This window comes from Drosophila innubila (assembly GCF_004354385.1).
Source record: "Drosophila innubila isolate TH190305 chromosome 2R unlocalized genomic scaffold, UK_Dinn_1.0 1_C_2R, whole genome shotgun sequence".
NCBI lineage: Eukaryota > Metazoa > Arthropoda > Insecta > Diptera > Drosophilidae > Drosophila > Drosophila innubila.
The window spans coordinates 16,938,656-16,958,611 of NW_022995374.1; the positions used below are offsets into that span (position 1 = coordinate 16,938,656).

The 19,956-nt window shown below is 37.7% G+C and overlaps 1 protein-coding gene across 1 annotated transcript; it reads right to left on the reverse strand.

Moving 5' to 3' along the window:
* Window positions 1-15,921: 15,921 nt before the first annotated feature.
* LOC117784281 (suppressor-of-stellate-like protein) lies at window positions 15,922-17,002 on the reverse strand. Its single transcript, XM_034621977.1, has 3 exons — window positions 16,975-17,002; window positions 16,360-16,905; window positions 15,922-16,302 (listed from the first exon to the last, which is right to left on the reverse strand). Exons 1-3 carry the CDS (start codon window positions 16,983-16,985, stop codon window positions 16,122-16,124), a joined length of 738 nt encoding a protein of 245 aa, XP_034477868.1. The 5' UTR covers window positions 16,986-17,002; the 3' UTR covers window positions 15,922-16,121.
* Window positions 17,003-19,956: the final 2,954 nt, after the last annotated feature.

A 19,956-nucleotide genomic window follows, 5' to 3' on the forward strand; every position in this document is an offset into this window, starting at 1 on the left:
AATTAATTTAATTTTTGTTTACATACATTTTTATATTTTTAAAACTCTTTTTGGGTTATGATTATAAGTGACAACTTGTGTGAGTTGCTTCTATAATGAGGCGGAAGGTCAGAACCGCAATTAGGCCTAGACTTGTCCGCATTATTGCAATTCGTCGTAGTTATTTAAATTTGAATATTTTCAATAATTCTTAAAACTGTTATCTGTGATTAATTCTAAATATAAGTTTAGCTAAATTAAAGTAAAACATTATTATTTATTCAATTGCTCCAATCCAAACCCGAATCGACAAATAGGTTATCGATTACAACAATATTTGTATTTCAACTGGAATGTCAAAACGTGAGTTGAGTTCTGTCACCTTTCGGCCAAGTGTCAGAACTCAACTTGTTGACAAATTTCCAAGGCGTATCATTGCCGTATTAATTTGTTTGACTCGTTCGCATAAATTTCACATAAATTCACTAATCATTTTCGTCAGGCTCTGCCCGGTTTGCCCAAGCCCAAAAGTCAAATGTAGCATATTAATTTCCATCATAAATTACCAAAACGAAACAAAAAAAAAAGAGTTGAAAATAAAAAGAGTGTGTGACGTCCATTTATAACGCTGTGCGCCCAAAAATTCTATGTGTAGCTATCTCAGTGTGTGTGTCTATAAAATATTAAAATTATATTTCATTTGCAATTGTCGGCGACAGTTTTGCCAGGCTGCCAACCTATTCTTTTTGTTATTTTTTTTTTGGCTCATTTCTGTTCCATGGCAAACATAATAAATGTCTTCGCAAGGCGCGCAAACTGCCACGCCCAGCATATGAGCCAAAACGAACTGAAGCTGGCCAAAATTTATGTGCCATATGAGTTTTTATGAATTGTGCCGTGTCAGCAGCTAAGCACTCTCAAAGTTTTCACACTTTTTTTCCGCTGTCTATGTGAATTATATGTGAAACATTTTTGCTGATTACAAAAATATCTAGGCTTATTGAAAGACGGTAGAGCTTTGATCTCAAAAATTGAAAAAACTTGAGAGCTGAAATTTATTATGTGACTTTTCTTTAGCTACTCTCAAATTTTAAATATTTTTTCTTTCACTTCTACAGAACATAAAATCAATTTCAATTATATAGTACAAAAAAAGTTTAGTATATAAACTATTTAAAAACTAGATTTTTATCCACTCTAAATAGGAATAAATATACAAGCTTAGGTTAGTTAGTAAATATCTACAAATACTGAAAAGAAATAAAATAAATTTCATTATGTAATCGCTTCAATCGACTTGTGGTATCCACAAAGTCAATTACATGTTGTTAAAGTCACATTAAATTCAAGCTCTAGATAATAGTTTAGTGAGTTAGATTCGATAATTTATTGTCAGTCATTTTAGTGAGCTGATGCATTGATCCAACTGATTGGCATATGTTATTGCCGTGATTAGCCTGAGATTACATAGTATATATCCTACTCAAATGGATGGCCATAAATTAAGCGAACTGTTGGTTAAAGTGCAGTTCACTTTCACTTCATGCCACAGACAAAATGCCAAATGGCCAAAAGAAACGACTTTTCATTTTCAATCAGCACTCAACACGTTGCCAAATCTGATAAAGTGTAACTGCCACACGGAGTCGACACCTGGCGACACCTGCCGCCAAGCATTTCTTAACACATCAGGCCTCGGTTGTCGGTCTGATCAATTAATTTGACATGCAAGCCAGACTCAATTCACAGTTCCAAAGGGTAACAAAGCCAACCACAACAACAAAAACAACAATAACAACCATCCAATTGGGGGCTGGCCATGTTAATCCTTTCACTTTAGCCGCTGCCAATAAATTTGTATCGCCAAATGCCTGCAGTGAGATTTGAGTGTTGCGATTATCCCGCTCTTAAACGGGATATCAAAGGTTTATCATCATGTATGGCACTGTTTAAATAAGCAGATGATTTTATACAATATTTTCAAAAAATCATACAAAACACATTAAAAATGCCTAACTTAATAATTCTCTTATTACCTTTATTAATTATCTTATAACATTAAAATTAAATGACAGATCAATGAATTTCAATTAACACCTACACCTGATTTATTTATATAACTTTGTAGTGTATTTCATGTTCGGCATTCTTCGTTTAACTGTTCTTTCTTCTTTCATTATTCATTTACAAGTCGTGTCTCTCATCGAATGTTTGCGATTATCTGTTGTCAGCGCCTCAGACGATGATCGTCAATCAATCAAATGTCAGTCAATGCAATTTTTATACTCATTTCAACGGCGGCAACAGCTACTGGATATTGTACACGTATTGAAAATTCAAAATAAGTATGAATTCAAATTGAAAAGCGGCTTGAGAGCGTTTGAAAATCCAATGAAAATGCAGCTAATAAAACGCCCAACAAATTCAATTAAAATGCCCGCTAAGCTGACGGTCCACTGGCATTGGGCAACTGGTAAATCCGGCCAATCTACTTGATAATTATATTTGCCAATTGCATTTGCAATCGTTTTGTGCGTTGTGAGTTTTGTGTTCGCATTATGCGGCATTTCTGCACGTATATTTTGCCTGCGGGTCAGACGCGGCGTATGCGCGATTTTCGCTTACCCAAATCGGCAAATCAGTAAATCGGACTGCAAGCAACAAGCAACAAACGACAAGCGACAAACGACACACGAACATACAGCAAGCAGCATGCAACATGGCATATGTGGCATGCATTTTTATGTTATTACCCAGTCGACGTCTAGTTTTTTGTCTATTGATCGCTCTGCGGACAGAAACATTTGTAAAACATTTTAATAACCATTGACAATAACAATAACAACATAGATAACGATATATACAAGTATGCTGTATGTGAGTCGCTTTGGGGAATTGCGAAAATAACAAATAGCAAAATCCAAATTGTTGCAGCTGCTTGGCAATTGCATTTTTGATTGGAGAATTTTTGTGTATATATTTCAACTTGCGGCGATTGCGAAAAACTCAAAACATGAAAGCTATTTAACAAAGTCAAAATCAAATGAATTTGATAAACAGTCTGAAATCAAAACGTGATCAGCATTAAGATTGATATTTTATTGTATTTTAATAAGCAAACGAAATAATAATAATTCGCCGAATTATAATAGCTTTCAATTGGCAATTCATCGCGCGTTGAATGAGTCAGATTCAAATAATTTTAAACCGAAAACCAGTCAGAATTCGAATTAAATTACAGTCATGAAGCAATGCAATAGATAATGATATATAAAACTTTAAATTGTCTGAATAATAAAAGATATGAAGAGTTGTCGTCGATAGTATCGTAGTTGACATGACAAAAATATTTATTTCTATTTAGCTTTAATTTTTATTTTGAACTGCTGCAGAACATTCAACACAAAATACTAATAAGAATTTCCTGAAATGGATTTAAAATATTTTTGCACAAAAATATTATGCTTACATAATTTTCCATTCGTTCAGCTTTAAGCCAAAATAAATATATATTGATTGTTGTCTTAAAAATTTGTATAATAAATTTTAATTATTTTTTGGTCAACTGCTTATAATTGGTGGTAAATGAATTAATAAACTTGATTAGCTTTTTATTTACTTTGATTTAATTACAGCTTATTAGCTAATCATAAAAAGTCACTCTTCAAAAAGATCCACAAGTAGCTCATTAGCCCGCAACTTCTTCAGGAGATACTTAAAGCTTACTTATCTACCGAGCAGTCTTAATCCAAGGAACAAGTGAACTAGTAAGGGATGATGTGGGCAGATAACTTGCTGCGGAACTTGTGGTAGTTGATAATGTTGCAAAATGTTTTATTACTTCCACCTATGGTAACAATTAACATAAGAATTTCGAGTTGGCTTCAGCCAACTGTCGAGCAAACTTTTGGCCAGACATGCAAAAAGTTTTGTAGTTTCACATATTTCAATGTGGAGTGGCTGGAGCATCCTTAGAAGTACACACTCCCAGTTGCTGGCTGACTCTGCTATCATTTACAAATGCACTGCAGTTAGCTGAAGTCTTTGTCGTCGTCATCGTCGTCGTATTCATCCTCTTGTGACTTCCGCTGGCACGCAAAGAACTTTTCACTTTAGCATCCAGAAATTTGTCAGGACATATAATACGAGAACTTGGCAAGCAGTTTTGAATTACATCATTTTGTGGAGTTCCTCAAGTGGGTTATGCTCCTTGCTCCTTGGTCCTTCAGTTCAGCTTCAATTGCTAACCTCATGTGGCAGCTGCAGGTGCAACGAAATTGAAAGCCGACAGCCAATCAATTTGCATCTAATAAATAATTGCAACTTCAATTAGGGAAAAACAATAACAAAAACAATTGCCAATTACCAGACGAAGCGATGCCGAGAGGGGTGGGAAAGGGTAGCGGGTACTTTGGCTAATGCAAATTTCAATTGAAAAACAAATATGAAAAACAATAAAACCTGCAAACAATTTTACGTTTTTCTTTTGATTTTTGAATCGAACTCAAGTAGGAAAAAAACGCAGAAATAGGTTGAACATTAAAGTGGCTAGAAAAGTTTGGAATATTGCAAAATGCGACTGTAAAAGATACCCTATGATTATAATAGTATTATCTATACAAAATTATACAGAGGATATTTAAATTAAAATTTATTAAATTAAATAAAACTATTTTCTTAAGTATAAATGATTTTATTACACATTTAAAATATTTATTAAATCTTTAAATATTTAGTAAAGTATACAAAATAAGTTTTTATAACCGGTCTTATAGTACCTATAGCCAATTCGTGCATACCCCTTTTGCATTAATATTTTTCCAGCTTGGCACAATGGAAAATATCACTCAAAATTGTGGATGAAAAACAATAGCAAAAAATAAACAAAAACGACAGCAACATTTGTTTGTATTAAGGCATAGGGTGTGTGGTTGGGATCGGAGAGGGGATAGAGTGGCAAAGGGGCACAGGGGTTTAGCTTTTGTATTTGCGCTAGTTATAATTGGCATTTTAGAACGTCAAGGTTTCGACTTGGTCTGCTGCTTTGGGCCCGTTTTTCAATTGCTTTTCATTTCAATTTGAGTTTGGCCATTTTTGAGTTGTGTTTTGCATTTTCCTCGCATTGTTTTACTTAACATTTTTTTTTTTATCATTATGCGAAATTCAAGTGAATTTTATTTAAATTTGTTTTGATTTTTATTCTTTGCTTGGTATTTTTGTTTTTTATGGGTGGTCCGAGGTCAGCCTAGGGTTAAGCTGTTGAAATACTCACAGCAATGGGGGCACTCTGGGGCGTGGCAGCTGCAATTTGCATAGCATTATGTAATTAGACAAAGTCCATGGAGTGCACGCAAATGCAAGAGATGCGCCCGAAGGCCCCTTAACGGCCCATGGGACAGACTGTGGACGGCCGGCTCATAATGGGCTTTCATTATGTCCGGGCCAATCTGGCTGAGACCATGGCCAAGGCTCACTCTCGGGTTCTGGCCAACCCGAGTTCATCATGGCAGCGGCATCTCTTTCACTTGTTTGCCGCCTCACCACATGTGCTCCACACGCAGTCAGTCCACAGTGTGTCCGTCTGTCTGTCTGTCTGTCTGTCTGTCCGTCTGTCTGTCTGTCCGTCGGTCCGTCTGTCCTGGCACTGGTCATGCATCATAATCAGCGGCGTTGATGGCCGAGCCGGCTGCTTTGCACTGTACGAAATGGGCGCTCAGTTAACACCTTTCAGCATTTATTATATAAACTGAAATAGTTGCGCTCTATGATTTCTTACTTTTGCCATGCGATTTCAAGCTGTGCACAGCTCAGCTCACCCCGCTCCCCTCCTTCCCACTTTCCTCTTCCCATTGCCTGCAGGCAGAAGCGTTGGAAGCTGCCGCCGCCGTCGCTGTCGACGTCGCTGCCAACGTCGCGCTTGCGCACGCTGAGATCGCGATTGGCAGGCGCAGAACCTGAGATGCCAGAGTTAGAGCCAAGACTTGGACCATCAGCGAGTTCAATGTGCCACAAAGAATCGCAAATGCCCTTTAAATAAAAGGATATACATTAGAGTGGGTCAGTTTTGAAATTGTAAATTTTTGTACGTATAACTTCTCCTTAAAAAGTGGAAGCTCTATATTTATTTTAGACCCATGGTTTCTTCAGCAATTCTTAAAATTTATCGTAGATTATGATTTTCATAGCCGAGGAGTGGAAACTATTTTACTCCATACAAATTGACTCACTCTAATATACATTTATTAATAACAATAATAAGAACAATAAGAACATTATTTTAAAGACTTTTTATTGTCCTGAGTTTCATTAATTTAAAATTTGTCTTTTACTCGATCTTAAGTTTCAAACATTTGTTATCGAAAATGGGTATATTTGGTATAATTGGTAAGACAATTTTTTGATAAAATAATAAGTTTATTTATTGGTTGAATTATGTGCTAATCAAAGCACTTTCGTATCTTGAACATGGAAAACTAAGCAGGGAAAATTGCAGGTTAGTGAGACATTTGCAGTCACAAATGGTGAATGTGCTTTCTAAAAAGCTTTTCTAGTAATATATATTGGCAAATATGCCATTGCATTACTTAAATTATCAGCTCAAAATCGTTTTTATCTAATATTTTGGATTCAACAAACATAACAGATAAATGTAAATAAATACCGAGAGAAATCAATTTGATAAATACTTTTAAAAGTGTAAAATAAATGCGATTGGTAACACTTGAAAAATAAAAGAAATAGGTGTGCCAACTTTACTATTGATTTTTGACCATTTTAGGAGAATGCTATTAAATGCATTAAAAAATACACAAACACAACAGTTTATTTGCTTGGCTTTTTAAGGCTTTTTTTACAACATATTAAATTGCAAACATGTTGATGTGTGCCATAAAAACGGCATCTCTACCGCCAATCAGTTAGGAAAGTCTTTATGCCGCTCTTGGCCAAGTGTATTAAGGCCACAAGCATAAAAGTGCAGCTTAGTCGCTGCCATTTGCTCACGTTCGCATCTTGGCCACGTCTCGCATCAAGTTCAAGGCGTTTGAACTCTTGACATTTGGCAGCAGCAGCAGAGGTAGTTGTTGGTCCGTAAATGTAACAACTCGATTAGCGCGAAGTATTCAGCCTCCGGGCCTAAAATGCAAACTGGAGCGTTAGCGGTGCGAGGGGAGTTCGAGGACTTAACGTTAACGTTGCCCCATCGACTGTTGGCACTTTCCTCTCGCTCTAATTGGCCTGTCCGGCAACTGGCTTTTTACTGCATATTGACTGCCCTGCTCCCTTTGCATCCTCCTCAGTCCAGTTTCCCTCAGCCATTTGGCATTTACCGTTGTGATGCGCTTATGACGATGACGATGATGTTGGCCAAATCTAGGAAATGGAAATGGAGGCGAAGGCAGAAGGCAGTTTCAAAATGCACAGTCACAAAACAGAAATCGGCAAATACTCTTGTTATACATACTCGTATTTGCTGTTCTTGTTTCTCTAGCTGTTGTTATTGCTCACGTGGCTGATTGCAGAGCACTCGGCGCAATAACAGGATTACATGGGAACCACCAATGGAGCTGGCGCTCGACTCAGCAGCCAAACAAAACGTGGCAAATATTCCAATGAACAAAGAATGGAAATACGAGTTGAAAAAAACGTAGAAAACACAATTTTGGCCTATGATGCCCCATCAAATTGTGGAGCACACGCAGCGGCAAATAAAAATCCTTTATGCATTTGTTTAGAGGCCGCAATGTTGAGCTTATGGATTGGAGAATTGTTCAAGGGATTGCAATGAAAATGGAAATGGAAATGGAAATGGCAAATAGAAGTGCAACCCAAAGCTGATGTGGAATTGGAATTGAACGTGGAAAGTAAGTAAATCGATGTTGCACTGCCACCAAATCGACTTGTCAGCATTAGGATTGCTCTTGTTTAGGGTTTATACGGAGTTCGATAACAGGAAAAGATTATCAACATGTTTCGAAGTTACAAAACGATTGCAACTTGTTCGATATCTTAAAATCTATCATATAATCATCATAAAAATAATTTTAAAAATAATAATTATAATTTTAATAATATTTCTTTAGATATTTTGATATATATTTTGAAAGCACATAATAATTGAAATTTTAAATACTCATGTATATTTATTTGAAAAGTATAAATTAGCATAAATATTTCTCAAAGCTACCAAAATGTTTTTAAACAAGTTTTTTCTTTTTTTTTTTTTTATCTAGTAGCTATAAATGTTTTGATATTTATTGTCAACGATTAATTCAGCGAACTTAATTAAATAAACACATGCAGGCAACATAAATGTAATCGTTCTCATATGTGCAGTAATTGAAATGCAAAATACGTAGCTTTATCATCATTTTGTGCATGTTTCCAGAGTTGTCGCACCGCATAAACAAACGCATTTGTAATCATTTGAGGCCGCTTGCAGTTGCCACAAGCTGTGCCAAGTGTTGCCACAGAGCTGCCAATTTGCAGCAAGCACAGCACAAAAATTGTCGCACAATGCGAAACAAATCTGACCAAATATTCAACAGCAGCAAAAAAAGGGAAATGGCAAGGCAACACAGGTAGCCAGAGAGGAGCCACCTACGCGCTGGCTGGCCACGTTAATTGACTTGGCTTAGATGGTCTAGCGGAGACAGCAACCACTTCATCAACTGCCAGTAGGCACTGTGGAATCCAGAGTCGAGTTATGATAGGATAGTTTGCCGGGCACGGACTAATTTTGTAAACGTGGCCAATCAGCGATGCCTTGGTCCTCGGTCTGCGCCTGGACTTGGGCCTGAACCTGGGCTAGTGGCATAAAAAGCCATTTGCAAATTAACTTGAGGCTAGACTCGACTCGACTCGACTTGCAATCGTCTTGGCCGGCAACTAAATTGTATTTAGAGCCGCTTCAAGCTGCCTGTTTGGCGAATTAAATCACGTACTAGATTAAAAATTGCGCATGAAATTAATAATATTGCAGCAGTGGCAGTTGGAGTTGGAGTTGTGGAAATGGAAGTGGCAGGACAAACCGGTTGTAAAGACCCTTTTGCCACTCTTAGCCGATAAATATCGGACCTTAACTGTAATCCAACTGGGGGCCAAAAGCAAAGCAGCTTTTGTCACTCCATAAATCGTGCGTTGTAAATCGAAGCCCGCATGCAAACTGCAACAAACAACAAAAGGAACAAATGCAACAACAATAAAATGAAATTGTATATTTGGAATTTATGGAATTGTCAACAAGCTGATCTCAAGCTGCGCGCGTTTCAATAAAAATCAATCAGCGAAATTTATAGAACTCACCGGACAGCTGTTTAACACTCAGTTCCTTAACCCTCCCCTGCCCACTTCTCTCTACTCACTTTCCCAACTCAATTCTCGCCTGCTTTGTCCACGCGTAGGTGTTATGTAATGCATTTAAAGCGCCAAGAAACAAAAGCCGCAATCGCTTCACAGCAGGCGGCACCATAACAGCGCTGAGTCACGCCCCCGCCCCACTTGCACACCCACTCACCCACACACACCCCGCAACACCTTGCTAAAAAACCACTTAACCCATGACTGCCCATAGGAACCATTCCCTGTTCGGGACCTGTCTACTTTATGGCACACACAGCCCGTAACTGACAACCTACTCGAATATATCTGAATATATATAGTGTATGCATATTGGAACTGTTATATATATGCCATATATATATATACATATATATTGATTTATCATATTTTGCGGGCGCTGCAATTGACAGGCAGCGATATAAGCAAAAGTCGTGCATTTACTGTTCAACATGTTGGCAGATTTATATACCCTGTAAACATAATATAGAGCATGAGGAATACACCAGACTCACCTGAATATCTGATACCTTTAATACATTTTCTTGTCACTCATCTTTTTATAATTTTTTTTAAATTATAATTATGACAATCACATAACTAGAACTACAGTTTGAAAATAACTGGGTTCGAACCCTGCCATGTTAAAACAAATCTGTAACTTACTTGTTCTGTAAATTCTTGAAATTGCACTGGAAATGCTTTAAGTAGCATGCAGCGTGCTCAAAATATTAATAAAATGCATCAAAAATAAAAAAAATACAATTTGTGAGAACTTTAGAGACTGATCAGTTGGTTGAATTGCTTATAGGGTATTTTATAACCGACCAATGCAGTCATTGTTCTTTCTTCTTTTATTTTAAGCTTACAAAAAAGTGGGTGCTGTTAGTTCGGCTTGTTAACCCTTAATTGGATTAAAAGTTATTCAAAACTGGGAGATACAACGTAAATAATGTATAGAAAATACAGATATACGTTAAACCAAACAAAATATTGCAATTTTAAGTAAGTAAACAGAAGTGAGCAGCTTTTATTGAGTTTCACACAAAAAGTAGTTAAAATTGGATATTGAGATTTAATATGTTTAAGTGTGAAGTATCTTTAATTGGGCATCTTTCTATCTCTGTCGCTGCCTTGGCCTCTCTTTTCAGCAACTGATGTTGATGTTGATTACAATAATTTGTCATGTGAGAGCCATAAAACTGCAGTTGCAGTTGCACTTCGATAGACAGAACTTCGTGTGTGGTTACTCCTTCCCTTCCCAATCCCCTGACGAATCTGTATACCGAGTACAATGCATTAAAGTATTAATAACGTTTCTGTTGGCGAGCTTAAACAATAAAATTTGTCAAATTGCCACCGAAGTTGCAACGAAGCAACAACAACAACACAACAATAACAACAACAACAACAATTGGCTGGCAATTTAATGCGAGTGGCAAATTGCATTTCGAATTGCTTAATGGGTGTGGCACCTACCCAGACCATATTTCAACTTCAACAGTTGGCTCAATGGCTACAGTCGACGTTGGCCACGTTAATTGCTAGCTGCGGGGCAAAGATGAGAGGGGAAATGGAAGGGTAAACTCGTAATCGAAATCACCTGAATGGCCTCCAATAATCTATTTTGAACTGCATTTAGACGTGGGTCGACCTGAGGTCGGATATTTGTGCCATTTAGAATCTGGTAGCATTTGCAGGCACATTTAACCCAAAGAGCTTTCGCTTTTCCGAGCGCATAATGAAAACATTCCACAAACCAATTCAATATTTCCGCTGTGAAATACGAAAAACGCAAAGTGAAACGGTTTTTTCATGACCTTTTTGAGGCTACAACCCTAACAGGGGGTGGGGTGCAGGGCGATATTGGAAGCACAAAATTTTCAATTTAATTTTAGGAAATTGTCCGTCCATTTGCCTGGACCCTCGTCCGGCCTCATATCAAATGCACATGAATTGACCGGCTTCATGTTTGGAATTCGTTATCAATTGCTGGCTAACCAAGGGCGGATTCTGCCCACATAAAGTCCATGATAGCCGCAGCTCTCTGTCTCTGTCTCTGTCATTTCCTGCCCCTTCGCCCCTTTAGCCACCCACATGAACGGTAAGCATAAATTGTTCAAAAGCGCCGATAAAAATGGAGGCAACTGCAAATGGCCAACTATTAATTAGAGCAGCGCCAAAAGTCAAATTATGGCGCAACAAACGGACAGAAAATGGCCGATAGCAACAGACACAGCTGCCCAGCAATGAAACTGACCCCTTCGACAGCTCCAGGCGCCCCAAATGACACATACGAGCTGAACTGACGGGACTCGAACTCGGGACACAAACTGAGGAACCAGAGGCAGAGACTGAAAGGGAAATGACGCAGCAATGACAACGCCTAAGAAATATTGCAGCTGAACCATTGGAACACAGTCTAATAAAGTCTAAAGTCTAACTAGAGGGTTACAAAACTATTAAAATTAGTATTAATAAAGTTAACAATGACATTCAAAAATATCTTATGTATAAAAACATTTTTTAAATGGTTTGAACAGATTCACAATATTTTTTTTGTTATGTGGATTAGAATAAATAAAAGAAAATGACTTAATTAATAAGTATTGCAGTAATAATTATAATAATCAGAACTATGGCACACACAATCATTTTATAATTTTAATTTGATAATTATCTTTTTTTTATTTATTTCTTTTACTTAAACTATTAGATTAAAATTTTCTAGCTAACATTTTTGTTTAATTTTTAACTCAACTACCAACTTTCAATTTTGCATATCCCGAATAGGTAACTTGGTCAAATTTGGACTCAGTAATTAAACATGGCACTGTCTGGATATAAATTTACCACCCATGCTTGACCTATTTAATAATGCGACTAGAGTCTGAGCTTAGTTTGTCTTTCAGTAGTTCGGTTTTTGTCTCTGTGTCTGTGTGTGTATCTGTGGTGTGGTTGTCATTTAAAGCCTTGGCAAGCAATTTGCATATCAGTTGTGTGTCTGGGGCTGGGAGAGTCTTGTGATAGGCATGGAACGGCATTTCACGTCTGTCGCTGTCGCTGTCGCTGTCGCTGCCCAGTTACCAACTGACTGCTCATTGTCGTTTCAGTTGGCCATATTTTGGCCTGACTTTATTGTGGGCCAGCTGGCGGCTCTGCTCGACTCGGCAGCTCGGCCAGGTCAGCGGGAGGAACTGGCCCCGGATCTGGGTCTGATCTTGTGCACACGCCCAGCCAGCTTGAAAAGCCCAAAATGTCAACTGCAGACTACAGAGTCGCATTGATGGCAAACGCGTTGTTACGCATAATTTCGGTGTCTACATTTAAAGTGGTTTGTTGCAACACCAGGCCAACAAGTTGCATGCTTGAATTAACAAAAATTGCTAGTGATAATAGAAATATTAAATTTAAAAGTATTTATATGTATGCAATTAATTTGAATCAGCTAAATAAACGATTATGCTTTTTAAACACAATTTTTTTATTCTAAAAATGTAGGGAATTATTCTATTTTAAAAATTACGTTTAAATAGACATACTCTTATATAAATCTGTTAGTTCTAATGTGTTGCTATTTCCATAATTTCTATTATTTATTCACTTTCTTATTTTTTAAAATTCTTCTAAAACTTTTAAGTGAGATTCAGATTGTATTTTAGCTTTATCGCACCTGAGCATTGGAGAGCATTTGGTTTTCGTTGCCACATTCCACAGTAGTTGGTAACTGAGGTTGAACGTTTTTCTTGTCAACAGCTTTGGCAACAACAACGGCAACAAACTGCGTCATTGTCACCGCTTGCAGCTTTGACACATAATTCTCAGTTACATAAATCGCATAACTGTGTCATGTCCAATGCCCAGAGACTGTAGAGACTGTAGAGACTGCCAGAGACTGACCCAATGCCGCTCAGCATCGCACGCAACAGTCAGAGTGAGCTACAGATGCAGATACAGTATGTTTGCAGATACAGATACTCATTCTGAGCCAATGTCCAGCACGTAACTCGAAAGCGCGTGACTGAAATGCGTGTCACACTTTGGCCACTTACTGCTCAGTCGCCCCTCTTGGCTGGCTCCCCTGTCGTTAGTTGCACTACTGAAAAACTGGACAATTGCCCCGCTGACATTCAAAGCGAAATGAGTTTACGTGGATCGCTCATTGTTGGGATTGGATTTGAATTCGGATGCGCTGAGTACTCGTACTCTTGAGTGAGTATTTGTGCATCCTGTGGCCACTTTCCTCGGACATTGGCTTTTATTATGCTAATTTTATACTCCCATTGTTTGAATGTACGCATATCACTTTATTACGAGCAGCATAGTTGGATATCTTGGATAGTTGGAGCGTTGCTCATTTGCATGGCGGCTGCCATTTTTGGTCAGCAAAGACCTCAACCTCAACTGTATGCAAATTTCTTTTTTGGGGCGCTGCAACTCAACTCGAGCAGTAAGTCAAATCACAACGTCGTCGGGCAGCAGCTTTGAGTTTCCTTTGTGCTGTCAGCGACGAAACAATCATCAATAAACCGGGCACAGGGTCCAAGAGCTGCACATGGCCCACCAAACAATGTCGAAATCAAACCCAAAAAACCATTAGCACAAAAGCCAATGACAACAACAGAAACAAACAAGTTGATACTCACTCGAAAAAGAAGACCAATTTTTTAATACACTAGCAGCAAGAAAAGCTTAAAATCAATGGGAAAGTAAATAAAAGCAATGAAATAAAAATTTAAAACCTTTTCGAAATAAATATATATGGCTGAGAATATGAAAAGACAATAGAGATAAACATATTTTTATAAGAAAAAGTTGTAATAATATTCGAAGAATATGTAAAATATTCTTTATACATTGAAAATGAACCATCGAATAAAAATATTGAGTAATAAAATATTAAGGTCGCTAGATATAACAAAAACATTCTTATTCTTTACATGAAAAATTTAATTACACTTGGGTAAAATGATGGAAGACTGTCTTGACATTATTTTTATTGCTGAAAATATTTGAGCATACAGTGGTCACATATTTAATCCAAAAGTGTACATACCCTTTGGTGTTTGCAGTTTATGGCAAACTTTACATACTTTGCGGCAATTGAACATTTGTTTTCATTCAGCGCAAAGTTGCATTGAAAAGCGTACCGAAAAAGTGATTGATGTCGTTGCTGCTCTGTGCCAATAAATTATCAACGAGAAAGAAACAAAACTTCAATAAAATGGCAAACAAAAAGGAAATGAGTAAAAAAATGTTTTGCTGGCCATATGCTCGAGTGGTCGAGTTAATGATTTGGCAATAATATAACATTTGTGCTGAGCTCAGAAACGTTTAAGTGGCAAGCGGAAAATTGCACACGAATTCCACGCGGTGTACGCGGCGTATGAGTAATGCGCGTTGCAGCTAACAGCGAGACCAAGGCGGCAATTACAAGCTGACAAAACGACAAAGCGACAAAACGACAAAACGAAAACAACGAATCAATTAAAATCAAAAAAATAGTACGTTCAGAGATTTCAAACATCTTTTGTGTTTATGTGTGTGTCACAACGCCCACAAGACCCAGCATTGAGTTCAAAGTGTTCACAGAAAAAGTTTTCCTATTGGAGAGTTGCAGGCAGGGAATTACACGATTTACGATGGCATTGAGGCGACAATTGTGCCTGTCTTCAGGTCGCAGTTGGACTCTCCAGTCTCAGTCTCAGTCTCCTTCTCTGTCTTTGTCCCTGTCTTTGTCCCTGTAGCTGGTATCTGGTACCTGGCGAAAGGTGCGCCTGCGCAATTTTCACAAGCAACACGAACTGTTGTTAGAGTCGGTTGCATGTCGCCGTTGCCGTTGCCGTTACTTTCTCGGCCCGTTTGCCACATCCGTTTGCCGCCTGTCAGTTTGCCCAAATTGCGTATGCGCTGGGACAAAGGTGCCAGACCAGGCAGTCGGTGCCAGTTGCCAGTTGCCGGTTGCCAGTTACCAGTTGTGGATGGGAGTGCTTGGTTATCTATGTATGTGCATCTTAATTGTCAGCTGGTGTGTTAGTGGGTAACTGGGCATGTTGTGCCACAATTGAAGACCCAGTTTAGTGCCAAGTTGCCAAGGTGCCAAGGAGATGCAACAGGCAATGCAACAAACGAAATGTAACCACAATTTAGTTGTGGCTTAGTTCATGAGCTGTCATTAATCGAGACAGCCACGATGATTTAGTGCTCTGATATGCCCTGCAGTCAATTACAGATCAATACAAGCCAACTACTGAGAGAGAACTCTACACAATTTACAATTTACAATTTACAAGCAAAACTTTCGTGGTTACACCCTGGGAACGAGGTTAAAATGGAAAGAACACTTCAGTCTCAGTTATCTGCCACAGTGTCAAATTAACGACTCTTAGCTGTCTTACCACAACCAATTAGAAATTCGATGAAGATGTACGCAAAAATGTAAATTTAGGCAACCAACATTTTGGTTTGCAAATTGAGTTAAAAAGTCGATTTTTTATTATCTATTCCAATTAAATTAAATCAGATAAATAAGTAATAATTTTATTATTTTATTTTATTAATTTATTTTCAGCTGTACAATTTCTATTCTCCAAAGCAAAGATTGCATTTGTTTTTCTGTATTCTGAATTACTTTATTTTAATTATAGTCTACAGTTCAAATAAGTCTAAGAACTAAGAGTTAGTGTATCTTCTGCTTTAAGGTATAAATTATAATTTTCTCGCATGTACACGGATGTAAAAAGGACGCTGCTATATCATAACTTGTTCAGATTTGGAATCTATATTAAGTAACACATGTATTTCTGCTAATTAAGTGCAAAGCTAAAACGACGCATTGGGGAGCGTACGTTGGGGGAGGAATCCATAGTTTTGGGCGAATATTTGACCTTTGACGTGAAAGGGGAGATGCTCATGTTGCTCTTGGTGACAGACGGTTCCATTGAGGGCGGCACCAGAGCCGAATTGTGTATCTTAAAGCCATAGATGCTGTGAGTATATTGTTATTATCCAAGTAAATACTAAGGTACTGAATAATGCACTGACCGTGGAGTGTATTTCTCAAGTGGCGGTTCCGGCAGTAGATTCGGCATTTGCATGAAGAACACGTGTGGAAAGCTGCATCCAAACATTGCCCCATCGAGCAGAGCACAACGATCGTGGGGCTGATAGACGTCCCGGCACCTCGGACAATAGACCTTCACATGCGACTCGCCAATGCGATCCGTTAGACCCACGGGCAACATGAGCTGACCATTGCAGTAAATGCGAGGACAGATGCCAAAATCGCCACGTTGGTACTTCATGCACATATCGTCAATTCCTCGGGGACTGAGTATATATCGGGCATGAATCAGGCCGTATAACTGCGCCGTCGTCTCAGAATCCGTTTCAATTGGGCTGAATCCGTAATCCAAATCGTATTCCGTATCCATTATCGCGTCCAGCGACTGCTGAAAATTCGGCACCATCGTCTCCAGTCCAGTCAAATTGAATCTGTCGCCAATATATTCGTAGGGCACACGACACAGAAACTCGTTAACTTGGAGGTTAAGGAACCAACCTATCCAAGAACCATCCGGCATGCGACTGCTGCAGTAAGATATTGAGAAGGCTTTCTATTTAAATATGATGTCGGATAAATCAGACCTTTTCACTTACTTGTAGGACATATTTCAAATATCTGCTAACAATGTATTTTAAAATGTGAAAACTCGTTCGAATAATAATATTCTATGAACGAATTATGAACACTGCACTAAGAGCTTACTATGTTCAAAATCCAAAGAAATTTTAAAACTCTTTTTATATAGTGATGTCAAATTATATCAAAATATCGAAAACTCAATTTGCAACTATTTTAATCGAGTGAATTAAATCGATAATATTAAACTCAGTTCTAATTTAATTTAACATCAAAATTTGAAAAAAATCACTGTTTTCCGTACATTTTTTCATATATCCCCTCGAAGCTTTTTTTACAAATTTCAAACTCTGATAACTTTGTCAAATCTTTACCGATTTTCTTGTGGAATGTCAATTTTATCATTATTTGGCTTCTGCTTTGATTCTACATCAAATTGCAAAATTTAAGTTTTAACATCTCTATTCATTTTTGATACATAGTTTGAATTTACATCACTAATTTTGAATTTGTTATTGATCATTTTCAAAATGTTTATTTAACAATTGTTTAATATTCTTCTTGCTTACTTTTTGCCTTTCCTCTGTCTTAAAATCTTTAAACTATCTTATTAAATTTAACAAGATTAAAAACTAAACTTTAATTTGCAAAGCTTTACGGTTTGAGTCTCGAATTATAAAGCAGTTGAAGCAGCTCTAAGGATTGATTTTAATGCCAAGCATAAAAGGTAAAAATGTAAAAAGAATATAAGCGCCGAATTGTCAAAGTAAATTGCGCTACTTTAACTAATTAATGTATCTGTTTACGACAGTCAAACGAAGACATAAAAGTATAAAAACTGGACGCAGAAAGCACACCCAAAGTTCACCTATTGTTTGTATGGGAGTTGACGTATAAATTCCACGTTAATTTTAACTCAATGCCGCCCTAGTAATACACAGTTTGGGAAACTGAAACTGGAGGACATCTTTAATTAGGCCAACGCCAAAGACACACACAAAGTCAAAGTCAAGCACAAAAAATGCTTCTTTTTGTTTTGGGCTACAAGTGAAATTTTTATCGTGATGGCAATTTGTATGTGTGTGTGTGTGTGTATACTGGTGTGTGTGTGTTTACTGGTGTGTGTGTGTGTGTTAAGCTGATTATTGATCGAAGTGTTGCAGCAGCCATTACATTTCCGCTCTGCTGCTTCGATTCAATTGGAAAGCGCCTGAGTGCGCCTTTAATTTTAGGAGTGTTGATGGTTAGGTGAGGGGTGGGGGTGGGGATGGGGAGGGAACAGAGGTGCAACGAGGCAACGAGGCAACGTCATTCATTCATGCACTCATTCGTGCACTCATGGAGTGCATTCGAAGTTGGCCAACGCTTACTTGTCATTTGATTAATGAGACCACGCTCTGCCATCGATCTCCATTTAGCAGGCTCAAAAGCTGTCTCCCCCTCCCTCTCTACACCCCTTGGGCAGCTCCAGCTGGACAGTTGGCAAACTGAAAGCATGAATAATGGGGGCGTTGCCAGTTTGGTTGCAGGTACGAATATTCGCAGCAACGGCAACAACAGCAACAACAGCAACAACATTGTTGCCCCTTTTAATGGCGTTCTAATTGCGCGAGTTTCGTGCCTCTCCTTCGGCCATGTTGCCACACAACTGATGCGTGAAATTTTTCGTCAGTGTGTTTGTGTGTGTGTGTGTGTGTGTGCGTGAGTGTGTAGTTACTAGGGCAGCCAACCAGCCAGGGGAGGGCGTGCCCAGTGACATGTCTTAACTGACCAATATATAAAGCCAACACAATGCAACGCAACGCGTCAATGTGCAACGTGCAACGTGCTAAGCCCCACAATGTTGCAATGCTGTTCACAATGTTGTTGTTGTTGTTTCTGTTACTGTTACTGTTACTGTTACTGTTATTGTTGTCATGGCTGAGAACAGCTTCAGTCATTGGGCTGGCAGCTGCTCATTGGCTCGTAACTGCCGCTGAGTGTGAGACTCTCAACATGAGCTAGTCTCTGAATTTTGGCTGCTCGCTTCATCGAATTGACATAAATAATGAAATACTACTGCTGACTTAACTCGAAATACCCTGTAATTATATCAATGCAAATGAACAGCTGAAACGCACTCAATTATGTGTAATAATGTACCGAATATCGACTGCAGTTCTAAAATTAAACATCGTAAAATATCGAAAAATAAAATGACCAAAATAAGCAAACTATAGTTAAATTCCGAATCAATATTGATTTTCAGAATATATTTTTTTTCTATTTTTTAAAAGTAAAATAATTGTTAAATTATCCAAATTAACGCTTAAACTTCTTGATAATAATGTTATACTTTACACTACAAATTTATCTGATATTAATATACTTAACTCGAAATACCCTGTAATTATATCAATGCAAATGAACAGCTGAAACTCACTTAATTATCGACTGACGTTCTAAAATTAAACATCGTAAGGAATAAAAACTCAAAAGAAAATTAAATCCCCAAAATAAACCAACTTTACTTAAATTCCAAATCAATATTAATTTTCGAAATATATTTTACTTATATTTTTTAAAGTTAATATATTTGTTAAATTATCCAAATTAACGCCTAAAATTCTTGATAATAATGTTATACTTTACACTACAAATTAATCTGATATTAATATATTTCCAACTCGCAAGAAAACTAATCAGTTTCCTGTTAAATGGGTTGTTTATACACAAAGCGCCATCTATCAACATTTTCCGAAACTATGCTGAAACTATATTGCACTTGTTTACTCCTCACATAGATCAATTGGATGTTCAGCTGTTGCTGCCATTTGAGACTAACACCAAAAAAAAAAATGAAGAATGAAACTATACATTAATAAGCGTATGGTAGGGTCCTCTCACCATCCCCCTACAGGAAGAAAGTGGCGACAATAATGGCCCCTTGTGAGAAGTAATTAAAAGGGAAAACCCTATTTCGGGTCTGTGTCACAGTGGGACGACAAATATTAATTGCA